At 33.7% G+C, this 21,422-nt stretch overlaps 1 protein-coding gene across 12 annotated transcripts in view; it reads right to left on the bottom strand.

The window, feature by feature from the left end:
* The window catches only part of LCORL (ligand dependent nuclear receptor corepressor like), a 150,050-nt gene that overhangs the window by 31,783 nt on the left and 96,845 nt on the right, over positions 1-21,422 (bottom strand). For 8 of the 12 annotated variants that reach the window (XM_038533600.1, XM_038533597.1, XM_038533598.1 and 5 more), the window contains one exon: positions 13,427-13,678. In XM_038533600.1, coding sequence (XP_038389528.1) covers positions 13,427-13,678 — 252 coding nt within the window. Of the gene's footprint in view, positions 1-2,398; positions 3,299-13,426; positions 13,679-16,182; positions 16,310-21,422 lie in introns of those variants that run through there. The other 4 variants (XM_038533601.1, XM_038533604.1, XM_038533606.1 and 1 more) reach the window with 4 other exon arrangements.

The following is a 21,422-nucleotide window of genomic DNA, read 5'->3' as shown; positions in this document are numbered from 1 at the left end:
AATATGTGTGTGGGCACATACCTGCATACATATAACTTATTAACTCAAATTTACTATCAAAACTTATTAACACAGTAATACCAAAGTATAAAATTCCCTAGGATTACCCAAATTTTATTTTTAAATTGTTTTTGATGTTACTGATTTAACCACTGAGTTGAAGTTCCAGAGTCCTGGGGGAAATAACCAATAAAATATCAGAGTAGCATATCAATTAAGTTTTAACACTGGTTTTTCCTTCCCTTATTTGGCTCCCTCTACAAGCAAGCATGTTTTTAAAAGGGAAAGTTACAGCCTTCCCAAAATGGTTTACTTAGTGCATATATAGCTGAAACCCATAGAATTCATTCATTTACTATTTATTAGTAATAAAAGGCAATATAAATTAAAGTGCTTATTGTGAATTTAGGATGCAAAAATTAACTAAGGTCTCAGTACTTCCACCAAATACTGAATTGAAACAAAATTTCACAAGGCTTCAAGTCCATACTTAAAAAACATTTTCAAAAACAAGTTCTCTTTTTTACCCCATGTATTGCACTACCTTATTCTATAAGTTTAAATTTTAACCAAACATTTTACTAAAATGTGCGATATTTACTTATTACAACAATATCACACTGGAAGACTTTACATTTGTTAACCATACATTTGATAGTCTCTATCATGTATATTCAAAAATGATTTATATTTTTAAAAACTTTTTATTGAAATATGACATTCGTAATAAAAGCACACACAAGTATACAGTTTAATGAATTTTCACAAACTATACAGTCCTATGTAAACAGCATCTAATTATGACCATCAACCAAGAGACACCCCCCCCCACCCTATCTGCCTCTGATCACTGACTCACTATCCCCCCCCACTATCTTAACTTCTAACAGCTTTATGCATGCGCACCTTGTTGCAGCAACTTTACTTCTAGGAATACATGTGAAGTAAAAATTGAGTACAAGGTCTTAGCTCAAGCAGGCTTACTTACATATGTAAAGACAGAATGAAATATGTGATCGTTCCACAAAATATAATACTATTCAACTAAGTGATTCTGTATTAAAGTTATTTAGTAACAAGGATGTTTAAAAATATTATTTTGAAAAACACAAGTTGCAGAGGATTGTGAAGCGTATGATTTGTGGGAGTGAGCTCTGGGAAGACAAAGAGAGAGTGAGTGTATGTATTTCTTCCCAGAAGAAACTGGATTGAAAATTTAACAGGAGCAGTTACTGCTGGGTGGGTAAGAAAGGATAATTTTTATTTTCTTCATTTGCTTATTTATTTTCTAGTTTTCCTATAACACTTGGCTTTTATAATTCATTTATTCAATTAATACTTATTGAATGGATACAATATGCCAGTCATTTTTTAAGGCACACAGGAAACAGTAAGGGAATATGATAGAAAATGTTCTGCTTTCATGGAACTTACATTCTAGAGGGGAAGACAAAGAAAAGATAAACAAATCAATAAAAAAAATGTCACAAGGTAATAAGACTTATAACGAAAATAAAACACAGTAATAGGACACAGTAATAACAATGGCAAGTGGAAGTTACTATGCTGGAACAAATGATGGGGCAAAGCCTCTGAGAAGGTGATCCACTCTTTTTAAAAAGATAAATTCAAACATGTAAGAATATAGAATGATTCCCCCTTATATCCTCTCTTCAGTTTGATCAATTACCTAGATTTTTGCTATACTTGCTCCATTTATCCCTATTAAGTATTTTATAGCTAATTCCAGATGTTACATCATTTCTGTGGCATGAAACTTTAAAACATAAACATTTCCATATATAACTATACCAATTCTTTGCTATGGTCTAAAACTTGGTTTGTACTGAAATTCGCTCCAGTGAGTCTTCAGGACACTGACTTTGTTTTTTAAGTTTATTACTTATTATTTACTTATTATTACTTAAGTAATCTCTACACCCAACGTGAGGCTCAAACTCAAAACCCTGACATTAGAAGTCACGTGGTCTTGCAACTGAGCCACCCAGGTGCCCCAACACTGACTTTTTGAAGAAGCTAGGTCATGGGTACTAATAGATAATATTTTACATTACGGTTTGTTCTGTTTCCTGTGGTGTCCTTTCCTTTGTTCTATGTCCCAATAACTCTGATAAACTTGGAATTAACTGTAAAGCAAATGGTTCTCAAACTTTTGGATTTCATTTCTTTTTACTCTTAAGAAATACTACGGACCACAAAAAGCTTTTGTTTAGATGAGTTACATCCATTGATATTACCATATTATATAGAAATTAAATGGATAAATTTAAAAAATATTCTTAATTGATAACAATAACTTTAATTGTTAATGTTTTTAAAAACATTTTACAGAATAACATTTTCAAAGTAAAATAGATTTTTAAATAATTTTGCATATCTCTATAATGTCTAGCTTAATATAAGATAGCCATATTGTCATATATGCTTCTCTATTCAATATATTTAGATATACTAGTAGTCTCTGGTGGACTTCATTATATACTTGTGAGAGAATGAGAGTGAAAAGGACAAATAATATTAGTATTAGTGTGACCCAGGGTATCTGAAAAAGTTTCAGGGGCTCCAAGAGCTTTCTGAACCATATTAGAGAACCACTGGCCTAAAGAACTGCTTGGATTCCTTTTCAATGTTTTTGGCAAGAGTACTTCAAAAGTGATACGACATATGATGTGGCACATAAAATCTAATCTCAATAATGTTCAAGTGATCAGTGTGTTCTGATGGTGATAATTTGACCCTGCCTCCATTGTACAGTTCCCGAAATAACCTCTCGTCTAATAGTTTTATTTTCTAATGATGATGTTTGATGCAATTCTCTTATTAGGAGCTGCAAGATATTAGTATTTTTAGTCTATCATGTCTTCCATATTTATTAGCTGGAATTCTTCTTTAAGAATCTTCCTTAAATGATGGCTATTTGGTCCTGAAATACGATTTGTTTAAAAAGAAAGAAAGAAAGATGAATGCTTAACTTTTTCCTTTAATTGCTCATTTGCACAGTAAGCAGTTGGTACACTGTGTACCTTCAGTGTGGACTAAAGACTTTGATTATTATAAACTAATGGATTTTAAAACATTCAGCTTGCTTCAGTTACAATTGTTCTTCGTTTTGATGCTCAAATGTTCTCTTATTGGCCAATGGGGAACCCTTAACATTGGCTTCTGTATTCTGTTGACAAATTAGTCTTTGGAGCTTCCTTGCTTGCTGGCACAAGATGTTCTAGGCTCATTTTGTACATTTTCTGATCCAGACCAGGATTGCAAGGAGGCCAGATTCCTTTTAAAGGAAAATAATGTTTAGAGATCATGATCCAGGTATAGGTTCAATTGAAATGTCACTGCTTTTAGGGTACTTCAGCAGTCAGACTAGGAAATACATATTTTTGAAGAGAAAAAAAATTTGTGAATTTGCATGGACATTTCCAAACCACATGTAATATTACAGGGTTTTTACTACTTTGATTTTATTCGTTTTTCTTTTCTTACCCTAGAAATCTTGTTTCCCTAACAATGTTATATGATTATATATTTATCATTTATTTTTTTTTATATTTATCATTTAAAGAACAAACTGGCAATATTATTACTAATATTACCAAAAGGATTTCTTTAAAGCACTCTGTCCTTAAAATATCCTCTACTAAGAATGCACAGTCAAAATACTGGCTTATAGACATATAAGAATTATAGACATAAATTCTTTCCTCAGTGCCAATATGTTACTAATATAATGCAGCCAGGATTTGTTTGCTACATTCTTTCTCAAATTTTAAGGATTGCTTTATTTTAAAAAATGTATATCCTTTGGAATATATAGAATATTTACATAAACTATATAATAAGGTCCATTCACAGTATTTTCATCCCGTCCCCTCTGCCTCATCCTACTTCATCCCTTTATAGGTAACCATGCTTTTAATTTTTATCCCTTACTGCTTTTTTTGCAAATGAGAATATATTTCCAACCCTTTGCTATTATAAAGAATGTGCTCAAGTGTATAATCTTGAATATAATACGTAAAACAGAGAGACAGAGAGGGGGGCAGGGACAAGATCTTAGAGAAGCCATACAAGTCATGGAAATAAATTTAAATTTTGTTTTTCATATATTAGAAAACTAAGAGGAAGATTTTAAATACAGAAGTAATGTAAGTTTTACTTTTATTTAATCTGAGAATGAGAACACAATTTTGTCAAACTGGTAACTTCAAAAGTTGTATTAAGGTATACATTATGAAAGATATCTCTTTAGAGGGAAAATAGAAGAAAATTACAGAGAAAACTAAAGTCCACTGTATTGCAGTTAGAAACCATGTGGTGCTACAGTGGCCAATTTTATATCAAACTCTAACAAATATTCAGAAAAAATGTAACGGTTAAAAAGAAGTTAATCTTTTCTTTCTCTTGCTCCCCACTTTCTTCCTTTCCTTCTTTTTTAGGCTTCATACAGCTAATTACGTTAGTCAAGTGACGGTTTGTTTACATGGGAACATTAAGGAACATCTAACTGTAAAGTGCATGGCTATTTGTTTGTGATATTCCTTATAAGACAGAAAACCAAAAAAATCCAGTTCACACATTCTGTGACAATTATATTTCTTGACACTCTATAATCTGACTTTATAGAAAAAGCTTTGAATAGTCTCCTGATTTTTAAGTAACTGAGGCAATCTTCATACAATTCCTCAAACATAACTGATTTGTTCCTGCCTCTTTTGATTTCTGGTACTTTTGTCTTTGATATTTTTTCTGCCTGGAATGCTTTGCCCTCAGGTCTTCATATGCTCAAACTCATTTCCTCAGGGAGACCTTCCTGACCATCTTACCTAAAATAATCCTCCCAGTCACTCTTGATATCTTGCTTATCGATTCTTTTGTAAAATTAGGGGCAAACAGACAGGCATATTTCAAAAATGTTACAACTAATTCTGGAAATGCAAAACGTAATAACAAATTAGAAACTCAAGATACTTAAGCAGTAATTAGAATAGCTCAGGAGAGAATTAGTGAATTTGGAAATTGTTCTAAATACACTAATCAAGATGCAAGAAAAGGAGACAAAGAGGTGGAAAATATAAGAGAATATAGGTGATACAGAGGATAGAATGAGAGGATTCAAAATATGTCTTAGTAGATTCTGACAGGTGATAAAGTGGGAGGTATAGTAATTTGAAAAGATAATGGCTAAGAAAATCACAACTGATGAAAGGCATTTGTCCTAAGTCATAGAAATCATGATTACCCATCAGAATAAATAAATCTATACCCAAACATATTCAAGACAACCTGCAGAACACCATAAACAAAACACACAGAGAAAGAGAAAGAGAGCTGCTGAAAGTACACAGTATGCAGATCACCTATAAAGGAAAGCCTATTACTTGCAGTTATAGCAACAATGGAAGCCAAGACATTCTTGAGAGTAGTTCTGACAAAACAATAATTGTCAGCCTAAACTTGTGTACCCAGAAAAATGATCTTTTAAGAACATATGTTAAAAAAAAAGAACGAGAAACTGAAGAAAACCTGGGAATTTATTATCAATAAAATTAAGAGAATTCTGTTTATTAAAAGAATTTCTGTTCCCAGAGGAAAATCTGAGCTATAGGAAGGAATAGTGGGCAAAGGAAAAGGTCATCATATATGTAAATCTGAACAAAAATTGATGATATGAAATAAATAGTTACAATGCTTAAACTGTGGTGTCATAAAAAGAGAACTAAAGCACTGATAAAACAGTTCTATGTGTTGGGATAGATGGCAACTTAAAATGCTCTAAATTCTGTATATTAACTGTTCAGCTAATTACACACTTAAAAATTTCTAATGTAACCAACTAACAGAACAGCAGTAAAGTACATAACTTCAAAATCAGCAAAGAAAAAAATGAAGTAAAGGGAAAAACACAACCTAAAATAAAATAATGCAGGGGGAAAAGTTTTAACAAACAAGATGCACAAAATAAGATGATGGAAACAAATGATGCTATGAGAAAATATAAGAAGAGACCCAAACTAAATTTTGGTGGGAATTAATAGGAACGTGCTCACATGTGTACATGTACATGTATGTACATGCAATTTAGGAGGTATGGGGAGGTTTTCTTAGAGAAGTGATGTTTAAACCACCTGGAAAAAAAAGAGTTAAGTTTTATGTAGAATAAATTGGTGGAGGTAGAAAGTGGCTTCTACAGAGAGGCACCTGCACGTGTGAATGTTCTAAGGCCAGGCTGTACAACATATTGAAGAAAATGAGGGATAGCGAGCATGAGGACCAAAACCAGAGCCACAGGATGTGGCTGGTAGACAGCAGCTGGATCTTGGCAAGTTCAGGATTTTAGATTTTGTCCTAAGGACAATGAGAAGCCATTAAAAGGTCTTATTTATTTATTAAATTTTAAAAAAAGATTTTACTTATTTATTCATGAGAGACAGAGAGAGGCAGAGACACAGGCAGAGGGAGAAGCAGGCTCCCAGCAGGGAGCCCGATGTGGGACTCGATCCCGGGACTCCAGGATCACAACCTGGGCTGAAGGCAGGTGCTAAACTGCTGAGCCACCCAGGGATCCCCCCATTAAAAGGTTTCAAAGCGGATGAGTGGTATGCCTTGATTTGGGATTTTTAAGTATCACCTGTTTCTTCTATCCCTATAGTCGGAGAATATTAGATTGAAAGGCACATGGAGTAATCTAGATATATTATGTTTTATTCTTCAGGTTTAATAAAATATGGTATTATATTAAGCATAGAACGTAACATTTCTTCCATGTCTTTAGCTTTCAAAAACGAAAGCTTAGCACTAAAAAACAAGATAGATAATTTTATTGACTTCATTAGTGGATGCATAAAATACCTTCTGAACTGAACTATAGAAACTGTTCAGTATTTTCCTAACAGAGTAACAACAGGCTCCATTTATAAATGGCATAAACATAACATCATAAAACTATAATTGGCTCTCTTAATTACAGTTTAACATCTCAGCTGACAACTTCACCTACTGTAATCTCAGCCAAGAAACCAGACTAGTAGTGACAGTAGCAGAGGCAAAGGATACTTAATAATACTAAACATATCACTGAAAGTCATAGAAGTTATTCAATGCATTCTCCCAAATGCTCACTTGAAGCCTATCCGATATTAGTTTCACACATAATTTTGATTTTTTAAAAATCTTACTCAAATTAGGAGATGTGATTTCCAAAAGTTAGCCTGCCGGTAGCAGTTGTAGTAGTAATTTCTGATTTTTTTTTTTTTTACTTATCTGTTGCCAATTAGCTTGAGGGGAAATGTGAAGATATTACAAGGCAGTGCAATAACTAATGTTCATCATGACACTTAATGTTTCATATGTTGTTTAAGAACGTATTAACGTGGGATCCCTGGGTGGCGCAGCGGTTTGGTGCCTGCCTTTGGCCCAGGGCGCGATCCTGGAGACCTGGGATCGAATCCCACGTTGGGCTCCCGGTGCATGGAGCCTACTTCTCCCTCTGCCTATGTCTCTGCCTCTCTCTCTCTCTCTGTGTGACTATCATAAATAAATAAAAATTTAAAAAAAAAAAAAAAGAAAGTATTAACGTATTTTCCATTTAAAATGTTTAAAATAAAAAATTTCACTGCTAAAAAAATCATAAATCCAATGATCAAGTCTCAATTCTCATTTTAGTTATCAGTAATATTTGAAAACAATGAAGATTTTTAAGCCAATAAAACCAACATGTCAAAGATATAGTATAGGGGAAAGAAAGATAAACATGGAAACAACTACAATGCAGTGAGAAATTTACTATAAAGAAAGCTCTAGGAGAATATTCACTGAACCTCATTACAGAAATCTACACCAACTGGGCCGATGACATGCTGTTTCATCTCTGCCCACATTTGATCTTTTGTATAGGACTGGTAAGATCTTCATGAGTATCACAATAATGATAAAGTCTATAGGTTGCGTATTTCTTCCTGTACTTTAGAATTTAGGAGAAGTTTTTAGTTTGGCCCCAGATTAAAACTGAAAAATTTTTAAAAAAGACACATGAATGACATTTTTAACTCAGTGTGCCAGGGCAAAAAAGAATCCTTAGAACAAGCAATGCATGACTTACTACTTCCTCCCAGATTCTGAGGCTCAGAGTATTTATACAAATCTGTATAAATCAAAGTGCACCAAGAAATATTTCTACTCTTTGAAACACGTGGTTAGAAAGTACAATGGAGAGGTAAATGGGAATGTTCCCCCCTCTGGGTAACTACATTTTAAGCTTGTCTAGAGTTTGTAGAAGAGAAGGAAAGGAAAATGAGGAATATGGAAACTGACTTTGAAAAACAATTAAAGATGAAAAGATTTGCATGGAAAACAGAAGTTTAGAAAGACATAATAGTTTCAATAAATATTTACAGCACTAGTAGAAGGAGTAAATTTTCTCATATTGCTGCAGAGAGGAAAAATCCCCTAAAGATTAGATGGAAAAGAGAGGTCTTAGGGTTAATAATTTCTACACATTTTTATAGTACTGTTAAGTAAAATATTGTTGCAGACAGAAAAAATATAAAACAAAAGGCAGATGTTTCAGAGATATGAGCTTAATTATCAGAGCTCTCAAAGATTTTTGGCAAGTACTTATTATCAATCAGCGACTGACTTACCATCTCCTATATGATAGACCAAAAGAACTCTATATTGGGGCAGAGACTGGGTAGGATATTCTTTTGAGTATCTTTTTCTTGGTTTATATAGCTAATTCTGTTCTGACAAGTGTTTTTGCCTATTTTTCTACATGGTTGTATTTTTCTCATTCACTTTAGTTTTGTTCTGTTAGTTGAATGGTTGCCAGGTGTTATCAAATCATAAATACTGTCTTCATCTTAGCCTTGAATTTTCACTCTGTTCATAGTGATTTTCATAATACTTAAGCTTATCTCAATAGGGTCAAATTTACAAAATTGTTGTACAGATTGTTATTCTTGCATCTTAAGAAAGTCTTCCTTATTTTGAGTTTGTTAGGATTTAATCCTAGATCTTTTCTTTAAAAGTTTTTCCTTTCACATTTAGCTGCTCTTTAACCCACTGGAATTACTTTTGTGAGTGGTGTGACGTAGGAATCTTTTTTTTTTCCTTTGGTCCCACATGATTAACCAGTTGCCCCGGAACCATTTATTCAAGAGGCCATCCTTCCCAGTGATAGAGAATGACATCTCTATCGTATACTAGATTCCACTAATGTCTGGAGAGCTTCCAGCTTGCTCATATGTTCTACTGATATGTATATGGCCAATAGCACCGTGTTTTAATTGTACTGCATTAAGTCTTGATATGTCTAGAGTGACTCCCTCAAACACCTTGACTTAGTTATGCTTAGCTCTTTAAGTATTGCTCATAAATTTTAGGATTGGCAGGTCATTTTTCACAATAAACCCACTGAGAATTTGACTGGAGTGACACTGACTCTATAAGCATATTAAGGATGAAATGCTATCTTTTAGAGCCTGCCCGTTCATTTAAAATATAATTGCTTATTTTGAGAGTCTCATTTTGTAGCCTTCAAAAGTATCATGTTTTCCATAAGGTTTGAAATAGTTTATTAGTTTCATTTTTGGTGTTTTGGTGCATTTACTGCTTTTGTTGCTACTGTCGATGAGATTTTTTAAAAAACTGGATGGTCTAGCTGGGTGGTTGCTGATTTGCAGTGATATATACTGATCTTGTGAGCAGTACCTTTTCTGAACTTTTTACCAGTTCTAAAAGTTTACCTATTCTTTCATACTTTCTACATACACAACCACATTGTTTGTGAGCAACCACAATTTTATTCATTCTTTCCTTGTAAGATATTATTGCTTAATTGCATACTTCTATTTTTTTTCTCATCATGCTACTTAAGTCAGGCCCTCTTATGGTCTGGTGATATATAAATTGGTGATAGTGTGCACTGCTGTCTTGTTCATTACTTTAAATCATCAGGATGTGATATTTTTGGTAGTGGCAGTGCTCATTTACATTTGATAAACATTTTTTATTATAAATTTGTCAGCTTTTGTAGAATTTTTCTCTATCAAGATGATATGTTTCTTTTCTTTTTTGGCAATGTGGAAAATCATAGAGGTTTTTCAACTGTGGAATCATCCATGCCTCACTGTCATTATTTACTATGTTTTTATACTCACTATATTCAACTTGCTAATACATATTTAGGATTTTTTGCACCTATGTCTGTAAGTAAAACTGGTTTGTAACTTTTTTCTTTTGCTTTTTTGGTCTGGTTTTAATATAAAGATTATACCAATATTTCTCTTTTCAAAGACAGAAATTGTTGCTTTACGGTTATATGAAGCTTACCTATAAAACCATTTGTGATTAAGAATTTAAAGATTTATAAGTTAGACTACCCATAAGTTATTCACATTATTAATGGTTAGATTAACTATTAGATTTATGGATTACATCATCTAATTTGAATAAAGAAACTCACAAAATGAACAATGGTCTTAAGTGAGTACTGTTAAGATATTATAAGTGAGTATACTATGGAAGATATCAGCACTAACAAATAAACAAAGGCAGAACATTGCCACAGCTAGTATAAGCACTTTAATGATTATAGGTAAGAACAGTATAATCAGGGCAAAAATTTTAAATCTTTTTTTTAAAAAAGATTTTTATTTATTTGAGAGTGAGAGAGAGCATGTGCGCATAGATGAGGGAGGAGCAGACTCCTGACTTGGGAGCTCGATCCCAGGACCCCAAGATGACGACCTGAGGTGAAGGCAGATGTTTAACTGACTGAGCCCCCATGTGCCCCCCCCACTAAATTTTGATTCTTAAAAAAAAAACATTTGAGGGGCTCCTGGGTGGCTCAGTCAGTTAAGCATCTGCCTTCAGCTCAGATCATGATCCTAGGATCCTGGGATCCAACCCCACATCTGGCTCCCTGTTCAGTTGGGGAGCCTGCTTCTTCCTCTCGCTCTGCCCCTCCCTCCTGCTCATGCTGTCTCTCGCTTTATCTCAATAAAATCTTTAAAAAGAAAAAAAAAGAAATCTGAATCCATCTGAAATGTGGATTTATACCTTCTATCATTATTAATAAAATTCTCTCAAAGTTTATAGTGTGTAATAAGATACTAGCAGTGAAGTTGTGATTAGCAAGACACTTAAAAGTTGTTTATAACATCTTTATTTTAACCTTAAAAATTTTAATTTATGGAAACATTAGTACAGATATTGGCATGTATACATACACACACACATGCATCAAAGGATACATGCTCTATTTTTTTTTTTTTTTAAGATTTGGCGTACAAGTGTGCAAACTTAAAACCTACCAATTTATACCAGAGCAGTAGGCTTTATAGAAAAAAAAACAAAAACAACCTAATTTTATTACTCTCTGCTTGAAGCAATCTAGGAGTTTTCTGTGGCCATAAGAAAGTCAAAATCTTCAATATTTCCTGTATAGTTTTCTCATAATCTGGTCTCTATTTTTTTTGGCTTACTCTATTAACATTCTCTCCCTTGCTCTCTACACTATAAGCCACACTAGACTAAATGATTCCTATAATCGTGTAAGATAAGAAGTAATCCCCCAAAATCAAGATTTAAGGTATAGATTTATATCTACTATTGTTACTCTTTTAATCTTCAGATGAAAAGTTTGTTCACAAAAAAAAAACAACAAAAAGTTTGTTCACATACATATCTGTGCACTTTGCAGAGAATATCACAGTAATTTAAATAATTTACATTACTTGTTTTCCACATATACGTGGGGGTCTGCTGTATCACTTACATTCATAAAATCACAGAATTTAAGGACTGGAAATTTACTTCTAAAATGTCATTTATTCCAACCACTCGTCTGATGCTTTTGAATACCTCTAATGACAAGGCAACCATTTTCCACTTGGAGAAATGTGTGATGCTTAAAAAACATTCTTTTTCATATGACCTGAAATCTGTTTTCCTCTAATTTCTAGATCCTAATTCTAGTCACTGGGCTATTCAAAGAAAGTTCTGCCACATTTAGTGTAATGACCACACAGATACTTGATGGTCACTCTAATGTTACCGTAAGACTTTCTTCTGTGATAGTAAGGAAAAGGAGAAACACAGTATGGAGACTAGTGTTTGACTATCTTTTATGAGTTGGTTACTTCATATTTAATCTTCACATTGCTTTAATGAATTTGCTATTATTATTAATGCCAAATAATAAATGAGGAAACTTAAAGCTCCCACAGGTAAAGTTACTTGTTCGAGTAACTAAGTAGCAGAGCTGGTCAACCACAAGTCTGTCAGGTACTAAAGAAAGCCTATGTTTTAGTCTCATTAGGACACTGACCTGCCTTCGACAAAGAGCTCTAAGAGGGTATGAAACATGGAAAACAAAACAAAACAGCAACCAAGCAAAATTCTAAAAATTCTATGCTAACTTCCAAAATTCTAGGTGTTGATATATTTTTTCCTCAAGCCTTATATTGTAGTCATCTTTGACATTTCTGTCTTATAAACTGTCTAATTATTATCTTAATATTTCTCAGATCTTTCTACATAAGTAAACTCCCACGACCTAAAATTAGGGAAGCAAAAAGAGAAAATCACTTCCCTATTTCATCCCCTCTCAATTTTTATGTTATACAATGAAAAGACCATCTTCTTTAAACATTAACTAGGTACTCTTCTTTAGAGCCCAAACACACACTTCCTTCTATAATCAAACCTAATGCTGGTATTTTCCTGGCTTCAAGGACTGACAACACTATTCCGAACTTGTGTTAACAAAAGATACCTATTCTCTCTTCTCCAGGCAAACACTTACTTGGCATCCTCCACAAGCACTTAAAAGGCCCTTCCTTCCTTTCCCTGTGAATCATGGCTCTTCTTCAATTAACTATTAGATCAGTCCAACACAGACTTCATCATTTAGGCTTCTTATGAAAAATGTATCTCTATATTCTTAGTTGCATGATTATATTTATCACATATATTAACTTTTCTTTTTCTCCATTATTTCCCCATAAATAATTGAAGAAAAATCACCTATTTTTTTTTTATTTTTCATCTAAGTATAAAAAACTGAACAGCAAGTGCTTAATGTTCTCAGCTGTATGTTTTAAAAACAATTTCTCATTAAATACATCTCTTTATTTGTATTCTTTGTTTTTAAGTTGCTTGTTAGGATTTTCTCACCATATATTTAATTGTGAAAAGAGACCAAGAGCAACGCAAATTCTCTTTCAAAAACAAAGTGAAACACAATACAAAATTCAGCCCTTCTCTAGTTCATCCCATAGGCTAGCTAATTGCAAGTAATATTACTTCTAAAATAAATTTCTTTATGAATGTAAGGTTTTATGTATATTAAATACTAAAACATAAAATTATGAATGACACACACATGTACACAAAATCTTACCTTGCTGAGTATTTTGTTCTTGCATTCGATTCACAGTGAGGTCTAAGGGGCCTTCCTGCTCTTCCTGAAGCGAGTTTTCTGCTTGATTCATTTGGATACTTTTACATATTAAACTTGGTCCAATTGAACCATTTCTATTTTCTTGAATTTTACCACTTTTTGAAATATACTCAATTGCAAACTGACGTATCATCTTTTTCATTAATTCCTGAGCAACTAAGGGAATGTTAGGATCACAGTTCTGAGGAAGATCTAGGGAAGAAATAAATATGACAGGCATTAAAAAAGAGAAACGCAAAATACCAATACTTACACTTATTTTTGTTAAAAATTAATGGATTCAGAAGTCTTCAGTCCACATTGCTAATGGTTTCTAGGACTTAGCAGTAGAAACCTTGTAGATTTAATTAGTATTACATCAATCCAAACTTGGCATATTTAATCATTCCTTATAAACATTTTCCAGGGTGCTCGGGTGCTCAGTTGGTTGAGCGTCCGTCCCACTCTTGGTTTTGGCTCAGGTCATGATCTCAGGGTTGTGAGATGGACCCCCAAGAATTGCTCTGTGCTAAATGCATAGTCTGCTTGAAATTCTCCCTCTCCCTCCCACCACATGCACCTGTGTTCTCTTAAATAAATAAATAAATAAATAAATAAATAAATAAATAAATAAAATCTCCAAATAACAACAAAAACCCAAACATCTTCAGTCCCAAACTAAAATACAAAGAATTAGACACAGAAGTGGAACAGCTTATTTTCAGAGTTTTAATTCAAATGCATTCTACTAGATATTGAAACACTTAGAATGCAAACAAATTATAACTAAGCAATTTCTAATATACAAGTAAATGTATACATTAACTATTTAACAAAACATCTAAACTCTTATACTTATTACCGTTAAATTCTTCAATTCTGTCAAATGTGTATTCCATAAATAACCTGAATGTCATCAAAAATTTTCCTTTCCTCAACTTATATGGAAAAATTTCAATCATAAAGAAAAAATAAAGAAATATACAGTGATATAGGCAGCCTCTACCAAGATTCAAGAATTGTTAGTATCCTTCCACATTCACTTTTTTTTTTTTTAATTTTATTTACTTATGATAGTCACACACAGAGAGAGAGAGAGGCAAAGATATAGGCAGAGGGAGAAGCAGGCTTCATGCACCAGGAGCCCGACGTGGGATTCGATCCCGCGTCTCCAGGATCGCGCCCTGGGCCAAAGGAAGGCACCAAACTGCCGCGCCACCCAGGGATCCCCCGCATTCACTTTTAAAACTTTTTTTGTTTGCAGAACCACTGAAAGTATATTGTAGAATTATGACATTTCACTACTAAATATTTCAGTATGCATCTACTAAGACCCTCCTATAAAAATGGCAATACAATTATTGAGGGTCTTAATCCTTGACCCCAAAACATGTAGATCAGCTACAACTACAATAAAGATCAGAAGTGATACACAATTTTGTTTGAAACTTGTACAGGAGATAAAATAACTGAATTATTTTATATAAGTATGGAATGAGGACAGACAACTTGTAAACACAGTATATAATAGTGATAAGAAGTTTTGGTATTAGGGAGGGTGGGTGGTGGTAATTTTTTCACCCATACTTCTGGCCTCACTCCAATCCTTTTATTTTGTTCCGTCAGAGGCAGAACTATTGATAACTTGGGAAAGATGACTATGCAAACATGACGAGGCTCCACAGTTTTTCCTCACAGAAGTTAACCTAGAGATACTACTTCTTTGCTCCTTAAAAACCTCAACTCTTACCAAGGCCGATCAGTGTTATATATATAGGCCTGCTGTGATCCAGGGCTGTCTGAGACTGGAGGATTGAGTCTCTTTTGTTTTGGGTTTAAATATTAGCTGGAGCACATGTCTTAGAAATCTGAGGGCAAGTTCCCCAACTAACATCTACAGTTATAGATACAAGACTCTAAAATGCAAGATAGTTTGAGAATATATGATATTTGGAAGTGAGGAGAGGCAACAAACTACTTCCACCTTGACCACTACCAAATTCGGTAACAAAACGTGATCTAGGCTGAGATGAATCTATTTATTTATGGTCTTGCAGAAGTATCAATATATTTGATTACAGGGTGTTGTTTTGGAGATGTCACATAGCAAATATAACATCTGAGAGAAGGAACTGTGGGCCAATATAAAAGTAACACTTTAGCCTTTACATTTACTCTTCATTTAGAGCCCAGTAGGGAAGAGAGGCACTACTGTCTTTAGGTACTGGAAAAAAAGGACTTAACTACAGGTTGGAATCTTAGCCATCTTTAAGAGCTTAGGGTAGTTACATATCCCCTCTAGGTTTTAGTTTTTCCGTTCAAAAAAATGGAAATGATAACCAAACTTCTGAAATCATAATAGGGCTTGATCACAGGATATTTTAAGGTTTTGTAAGATTGTAGGTAAAATACTGCAATTCCTATACTTGGCATTTTAACAGTCTAGTAAACATTAGCCATTAAGATACAGACTGAATGAACACTTTTATTTTATTTAAGTCACAAAACGGCAAATAAGTAAAAATATTAACTAGGTTAATATTAAATTATTAGCTAACTGGGAAAATACAAAAGACCTAACCTCTAAGTACATGCGATACTTTTTGGTCCAGAATAGACAGTATTAGCACATGTACCCTAAATGACATAGCTTACCAAAACAAGAAATTTCCAAGTTGTACATAAACTCTCAATTTATATCATTTTTAAATTATTACCTCCAAGCATCTTTGAAGGCTTCTTTTGAATATTCTGCTCCAGCTTTCTCCAAGCCTGATTTTCCTTTGTATTATGTGTTAATAGGAGGTATTAAATTTACTTCTTGGTATTTTGTTTAACTGTCTGAAAATTTATTGACAAATGTCACCTTATATATTAAAAAAATTAAATTTACCAAAAAAAGACTAGAAACATTTGGATTTATATCAACTGACTGGGGTTATAATTTTAGGGTTAGAGTTTAAAGCTAAGTTTAAAGCTGAATACATTGTGCTACTCTATTTTTTTTCATGTACTCAGTTTTTGGTCTTTTATACTGGGTAATACATGTGTATTTAAGAAAAGAGAAAGACAGTGACAAAGGAAATGCTGATTAGCTAGGGAGCCTTCTAGGTTATGTGTACAAGCTGTTATAACTATAAAAAAGCAAATGAGTTAACTAGAGATACGGACCAGGAATTGTAATGTTTCCAAAGGTCAGGGAAGCAATAAATATTTGGCTGGAAGAGAGAATGCTGCCACATAGAAATAGTGTCCATTGTCCCCAAGAAGACAAAAATAACTTGTTTTTTTGCCCTCTTAATCCTTTAAATTTAACTAATTCAAATGTTTAACAAGCTTTTGTAACAGCCAGTTTCAAGATAGTTCTCAATGACTCCAACCTCCTGGCTTCAGTCTGTTGTGTAGCCCCTTCCATGTTGCACTGGTTGGTGGTATGGGTGATTTAGAGCATTCTAAAGAAGCATGTCACTTCCAAGATAAGTTATAGAATTCAGTTTCTATCTTGGATACTCCTGAATGTTAGTGTTTGCTGTCACCCCCTCCCCCATCCTCTATCACTCACTCTGGAGGTCATACTGTTAAAAGCTCTTTGGGGAGGCTCACATGGAGAAGAACTGAAGTCCCCTGCAAACAACCAGTGAGTGAACTTGAAAGAAGATATTCCAGATCAATGAAATCCCAGATGATCATAATCCCAGCTGATCCCTTGACTGCAGCCAAACATCCAAGTGTGCTAGTATAAGATTCATAGCTCAGAGAAAAAGTGAGACAATAAATGTTTATTTTAAACTGCTAAATTTTGGGGATAATTTGCTAAATAATAATGATAATAAATTAAAAATTTTGGTACATGTTAGTGGGATGTTGCTGTAATAAAAATCTGAAATTGTGATTTGGCTTTAGAACCAGGCAGAGATGAGCACTGGGTATTATACATATTGGCAAACTGAATTTAAATAAATGAATAAATAAATATTCTAGGTCTAAAATAATTTTTTTGCTAATTAAAAATAAAGAGTTGTTATATTGAAAAAACCCCCAAAATAACCAAGCAGTGGGCTCTGGGGGTGAATTAACATTGTAAGACAAAAAGAACTTTGAAGAAGTTGTTAATAGGAACCTTGTGGTCTTTGATAAGATGTGTAGGGCGAAGATTTGTAGGACAGTAAGATAAATGTTATTGGAAAGTAGAGGAAAGAATATACTTATTTTATAGTGGTAGAAAGTTTTATAATAACCACTGTTTGCAATAATATGGAAAAAGTAGAAAATGTGCCTAATAAATTGGGTGATTTATCTAGAGAAATTTCTAAGCAAAGTATTGAGATGCCCTCCAGTTTCTTCTTGTAATTATAGTAAAATGTAGGAAGGGAGATATACTAAAGGAAGAGCTGTTAAATAAAAAGAAACCAGATCTTGATTATTTTGAAAAATTTCAGATATACAGATAGCAAATGAGGCTAAAATTAAGAAAGGCTGAGCTAAGACCAAATCAGGGGAACAACCAGGAAAACAGCTTCAAAATGGTGATGGTTTTTTCTCCAGAGTTATGGAGAATATGTTGTGGGACCTATGTGAATTTTAAATTTTAATTTTTTGTGTGTGGGGTGTCATTCCTTTAAACAATAGAACACTGGAGTTAACCAAATCTTTACAGGGAGTATCCATTCAAGAACACTGGCTAAATTTCCTTAAGAATAGTAAGCTGTATAGTGTTTTAAATTGCTTTATTCCCATCCTCCCTCACTACTTTTGAGGAAGCCTTCCCAAGGCAAACCCCAACAATGTTAGGGTTCTAGATATTTAAGGAAATCTCTGTCCATTCAGTAGTTTACCACTAAGCTAACTAAGCAGAGATGTTAATAGCTACACAATACAAAGAATACTGACTTCATGGAATTACATCAGAAAAGTCATTAAACAAACAAACAAACATAGCAACAACAAATAGTAACACCAAAACCTGAGGTGGGGGGTAATTTGATTTCTACCAGTGTCACACTGTATTATTTAAAATATCCAGTCTTTTAAAACATCACAAGAAATGCAAAAAAAATAAGAATGTATGGCACATATACAGGAAGAAAAAAGTCAACAGATAATGTCTCTGAAGAGGCTCAGATATTGAATTTCCCAGATAAAAACTTTAATCAGACATTTTAAATATGTTCAAAGAGCTAAAGGAAATCATGTATAAAGAACTAAAGGGAAGTATCAGGAGAATATTTCAGCAAATAAAAAATAAAGTTTTTTAAAAGAACCAACTAGAAATTCTAGAGTTGAAAAGTACACTAATTAAAATCCAAAATTCACCATGATGGATACAGCAAAAGATTTGTACTGGCAAAAATCAATCGATCAATCAATCAGTGAATTTGAAGATGGGCCCATTGAGATTATCCATTCTGAGGAGAGAGAGAAAAGAAGGAAGGGAGAGTAGGAAGGAGGGAAGGAGGGACAGAAGGCAGGCAGGCAGGCAGGCAAGCAGGCACACATGTAGGTAAGGGGAGGGGACAAGAGGGGAGAAAGAAGGAAAAAAAGAAAAATAAGAGTCTCAGAGATCTATGGAATATCATCAAATGCACCAACATTCACAATGGTTGTCCTTGAAGAGAGGAGAGAAAGAGGCACAAAGGAAAGCTGAAGAAATGACAATGTCTCAAATTTGATGAAAAACCTTTACGTACATATCCAAGAAGGATAAAGTCAAAGAAAGCCACATTTAGATGCATCCTAATCAAATGATCAGAAGCCAAAGACAAAGAGCAAGTCCTGAAAGCAGCAAGGAAAACCCCTCAATTCACATACAAGATCCTCAATGAGATTAATAGCCAATATCACACGAGAACCTGTGAAGGCCAGAAGGCAGTGAGATGACATACATATTCAAGGAACTGAAAGAAAAAAGATTGTCAATTAAGAATTTTACATTCAGCAAAAGTATCCTTTAAAAACACACAAGAAATTTAGACATTCTCAAATAAATAAAAACAGAAAAGTTGCTGCAAGCAGACCTTACCTAATAAAAGGACACTGGAGAGTAACTCAAATCCACACAAAGAAATAATAAGCATCAGTACAGTAACTACATAGGTAAAATACAGTATAAATGTATTTTTTTAATAAATTACCAAATGTATTTTTTGTTTGTAACTTTTTTCCTATTTAATTTAGAAGACAGCTGATAAAGCAATAATTACAAATCTCTTAGTGGATAATGTAGTAGTATGGAGGACAAAACACAGCGAGGAGGGAAAGGAAATGGAGATATACAGGTTCAAAGTTTTTCTAAACTACTGAAATTAAATTGGTATTAATTTGAACTAGACTGTTGTCTATTAGGATGTTAATTGTAATCCCCAGGACAACCACTAGGAAAACATCTGAAGAATATAATAAAAGACAGAACAAAGGACTTAAAATGGTATACCAGAAAATATCTCCTTAACACAAAATAAAGTAATAATAGAAACGCAGAGAAAACAAAAAGAAATAAGACATATTGAAAATAGCAAAATGACAGATGTAAATCTTACCTTATCAGTAATTACATTAAATGTAAATGGAAAGGCAGAGATTGGCAAAATGTATTAAAAAGAACAAGCCAACTACACACTGTCAAAAGAGACATTTGAATTTTTTTTGAAAGATCTTATTTATTTGAGAGAGAGAGAGAGAGAGAGAGCGCAAGTATGAGTGGGGGAGGGGCACAGGGAGAGGGACAAGTAGACTCCCTACTGAGCAGGGAGCCCAACATGAGGCTCGATCCCAGGACCCCGAGATCATGACTTGAGCAGAACGTAGATACTTAACCAACCAAGTCACCCAGGTGTTCCAAAAGAGACATTTTAAATTTAAATATCCAAATATGTTGAAAGAAAGAGGATAGGGAAATAAAAGACATTATGTAAACAGTAACCAAAAGGAAGCTGGGGTGATTCTACTAATATCAGGCAAAATTGATTCTAAGATAAAAATTGTCAATAAAAACAGATAAGGTCACTTTATAACAATAAAGGTTCAATCTATTAAGAAGACATACTAATTATAAACATACATATACCTCACAACACAGCCCCAAAATACATGAAGAAATAACAGAATTAAAGAGAGAAATAAAACATTCAATACTAACAGTTGGAAATTACTCAATAAACCACTTTAAAAAATACGTTTATTTATTTATTCTTTCTTTCTTTCTTTCGCAAACATGTGAGTGGGGGGAGGGGCATTGGGAGAGGGAGAGAAAACCTCAGGGCTCAATCTCATAACCTGAGCCAAATCAAGAGTTGGGCACTAACTGACTGAGGCACCCGGGTGCCCCTAAACCATTTTCAATAATGTATAGAAAAACCAGAAAGAATATAAACTAATAGAAGACTTTAACAACACTAAATTAATTATATCTAACAAACATATGCAGCACTCCATCCCAAAACAGCACAATGCATATTTTTGTCAAATGTATATAGGGATTCTCTAAGACAGACCATACGTTAGGACACAAAACAAAAAGATTAAAAACATAAAAGGTATGTTCTCCAAAGTCAAAAGAATAAAAAAAGTAGAAAAAGGAAATATGGGAAATTTACAAATGTAAAAAAAAAAAAAATTCCTAAAAATGTAAGGAGTCAAAGATTGAGTCACAAAGGACATCAGAGGGGATCCCTGGGTGGCTCAGCGGTTTAGAGCCTGCCTTTAGCCCAGGGCGTGGTCCTGGAGTCCTGGGATCGAGTCCAGGGTCAGGCTCCCGACATGGAGCCTGCTTCTCCCTCTGCCTTTCTCTATGTCTATCATGAATAAATCAATCAATCAATCAATCAATCAATCAATCAATCAATCTTAACCCCCCCCCCCCAAAAAAAAAACCAAAAAAACAAAGGACATAGAATATACCACAAGTCTACTGAAAAGGAAAATACAACACACCAAATGGTATGAGATGCTGCTAAAGCAG

The sequence above is a fragment of the Canis lupus genome, chromosome 3, assembly GCF_011100685.1.
Source record: "Canis lupus familiaris isolate Mischka breed German Shepherd chromosome 3, alternate assembly UU_Cfam_GSD_1.0, whole genome shotgun sequence".
NCBI lineage: Eukaryota > Metazoa > Chordata > Mammalia > Carnivora > Canidae > Canis > Canis lupus.
Note: the sequence above shows the minus strand (reverse complement) of the source record. Positions and strands in the feature narration are given on the sequence as shown.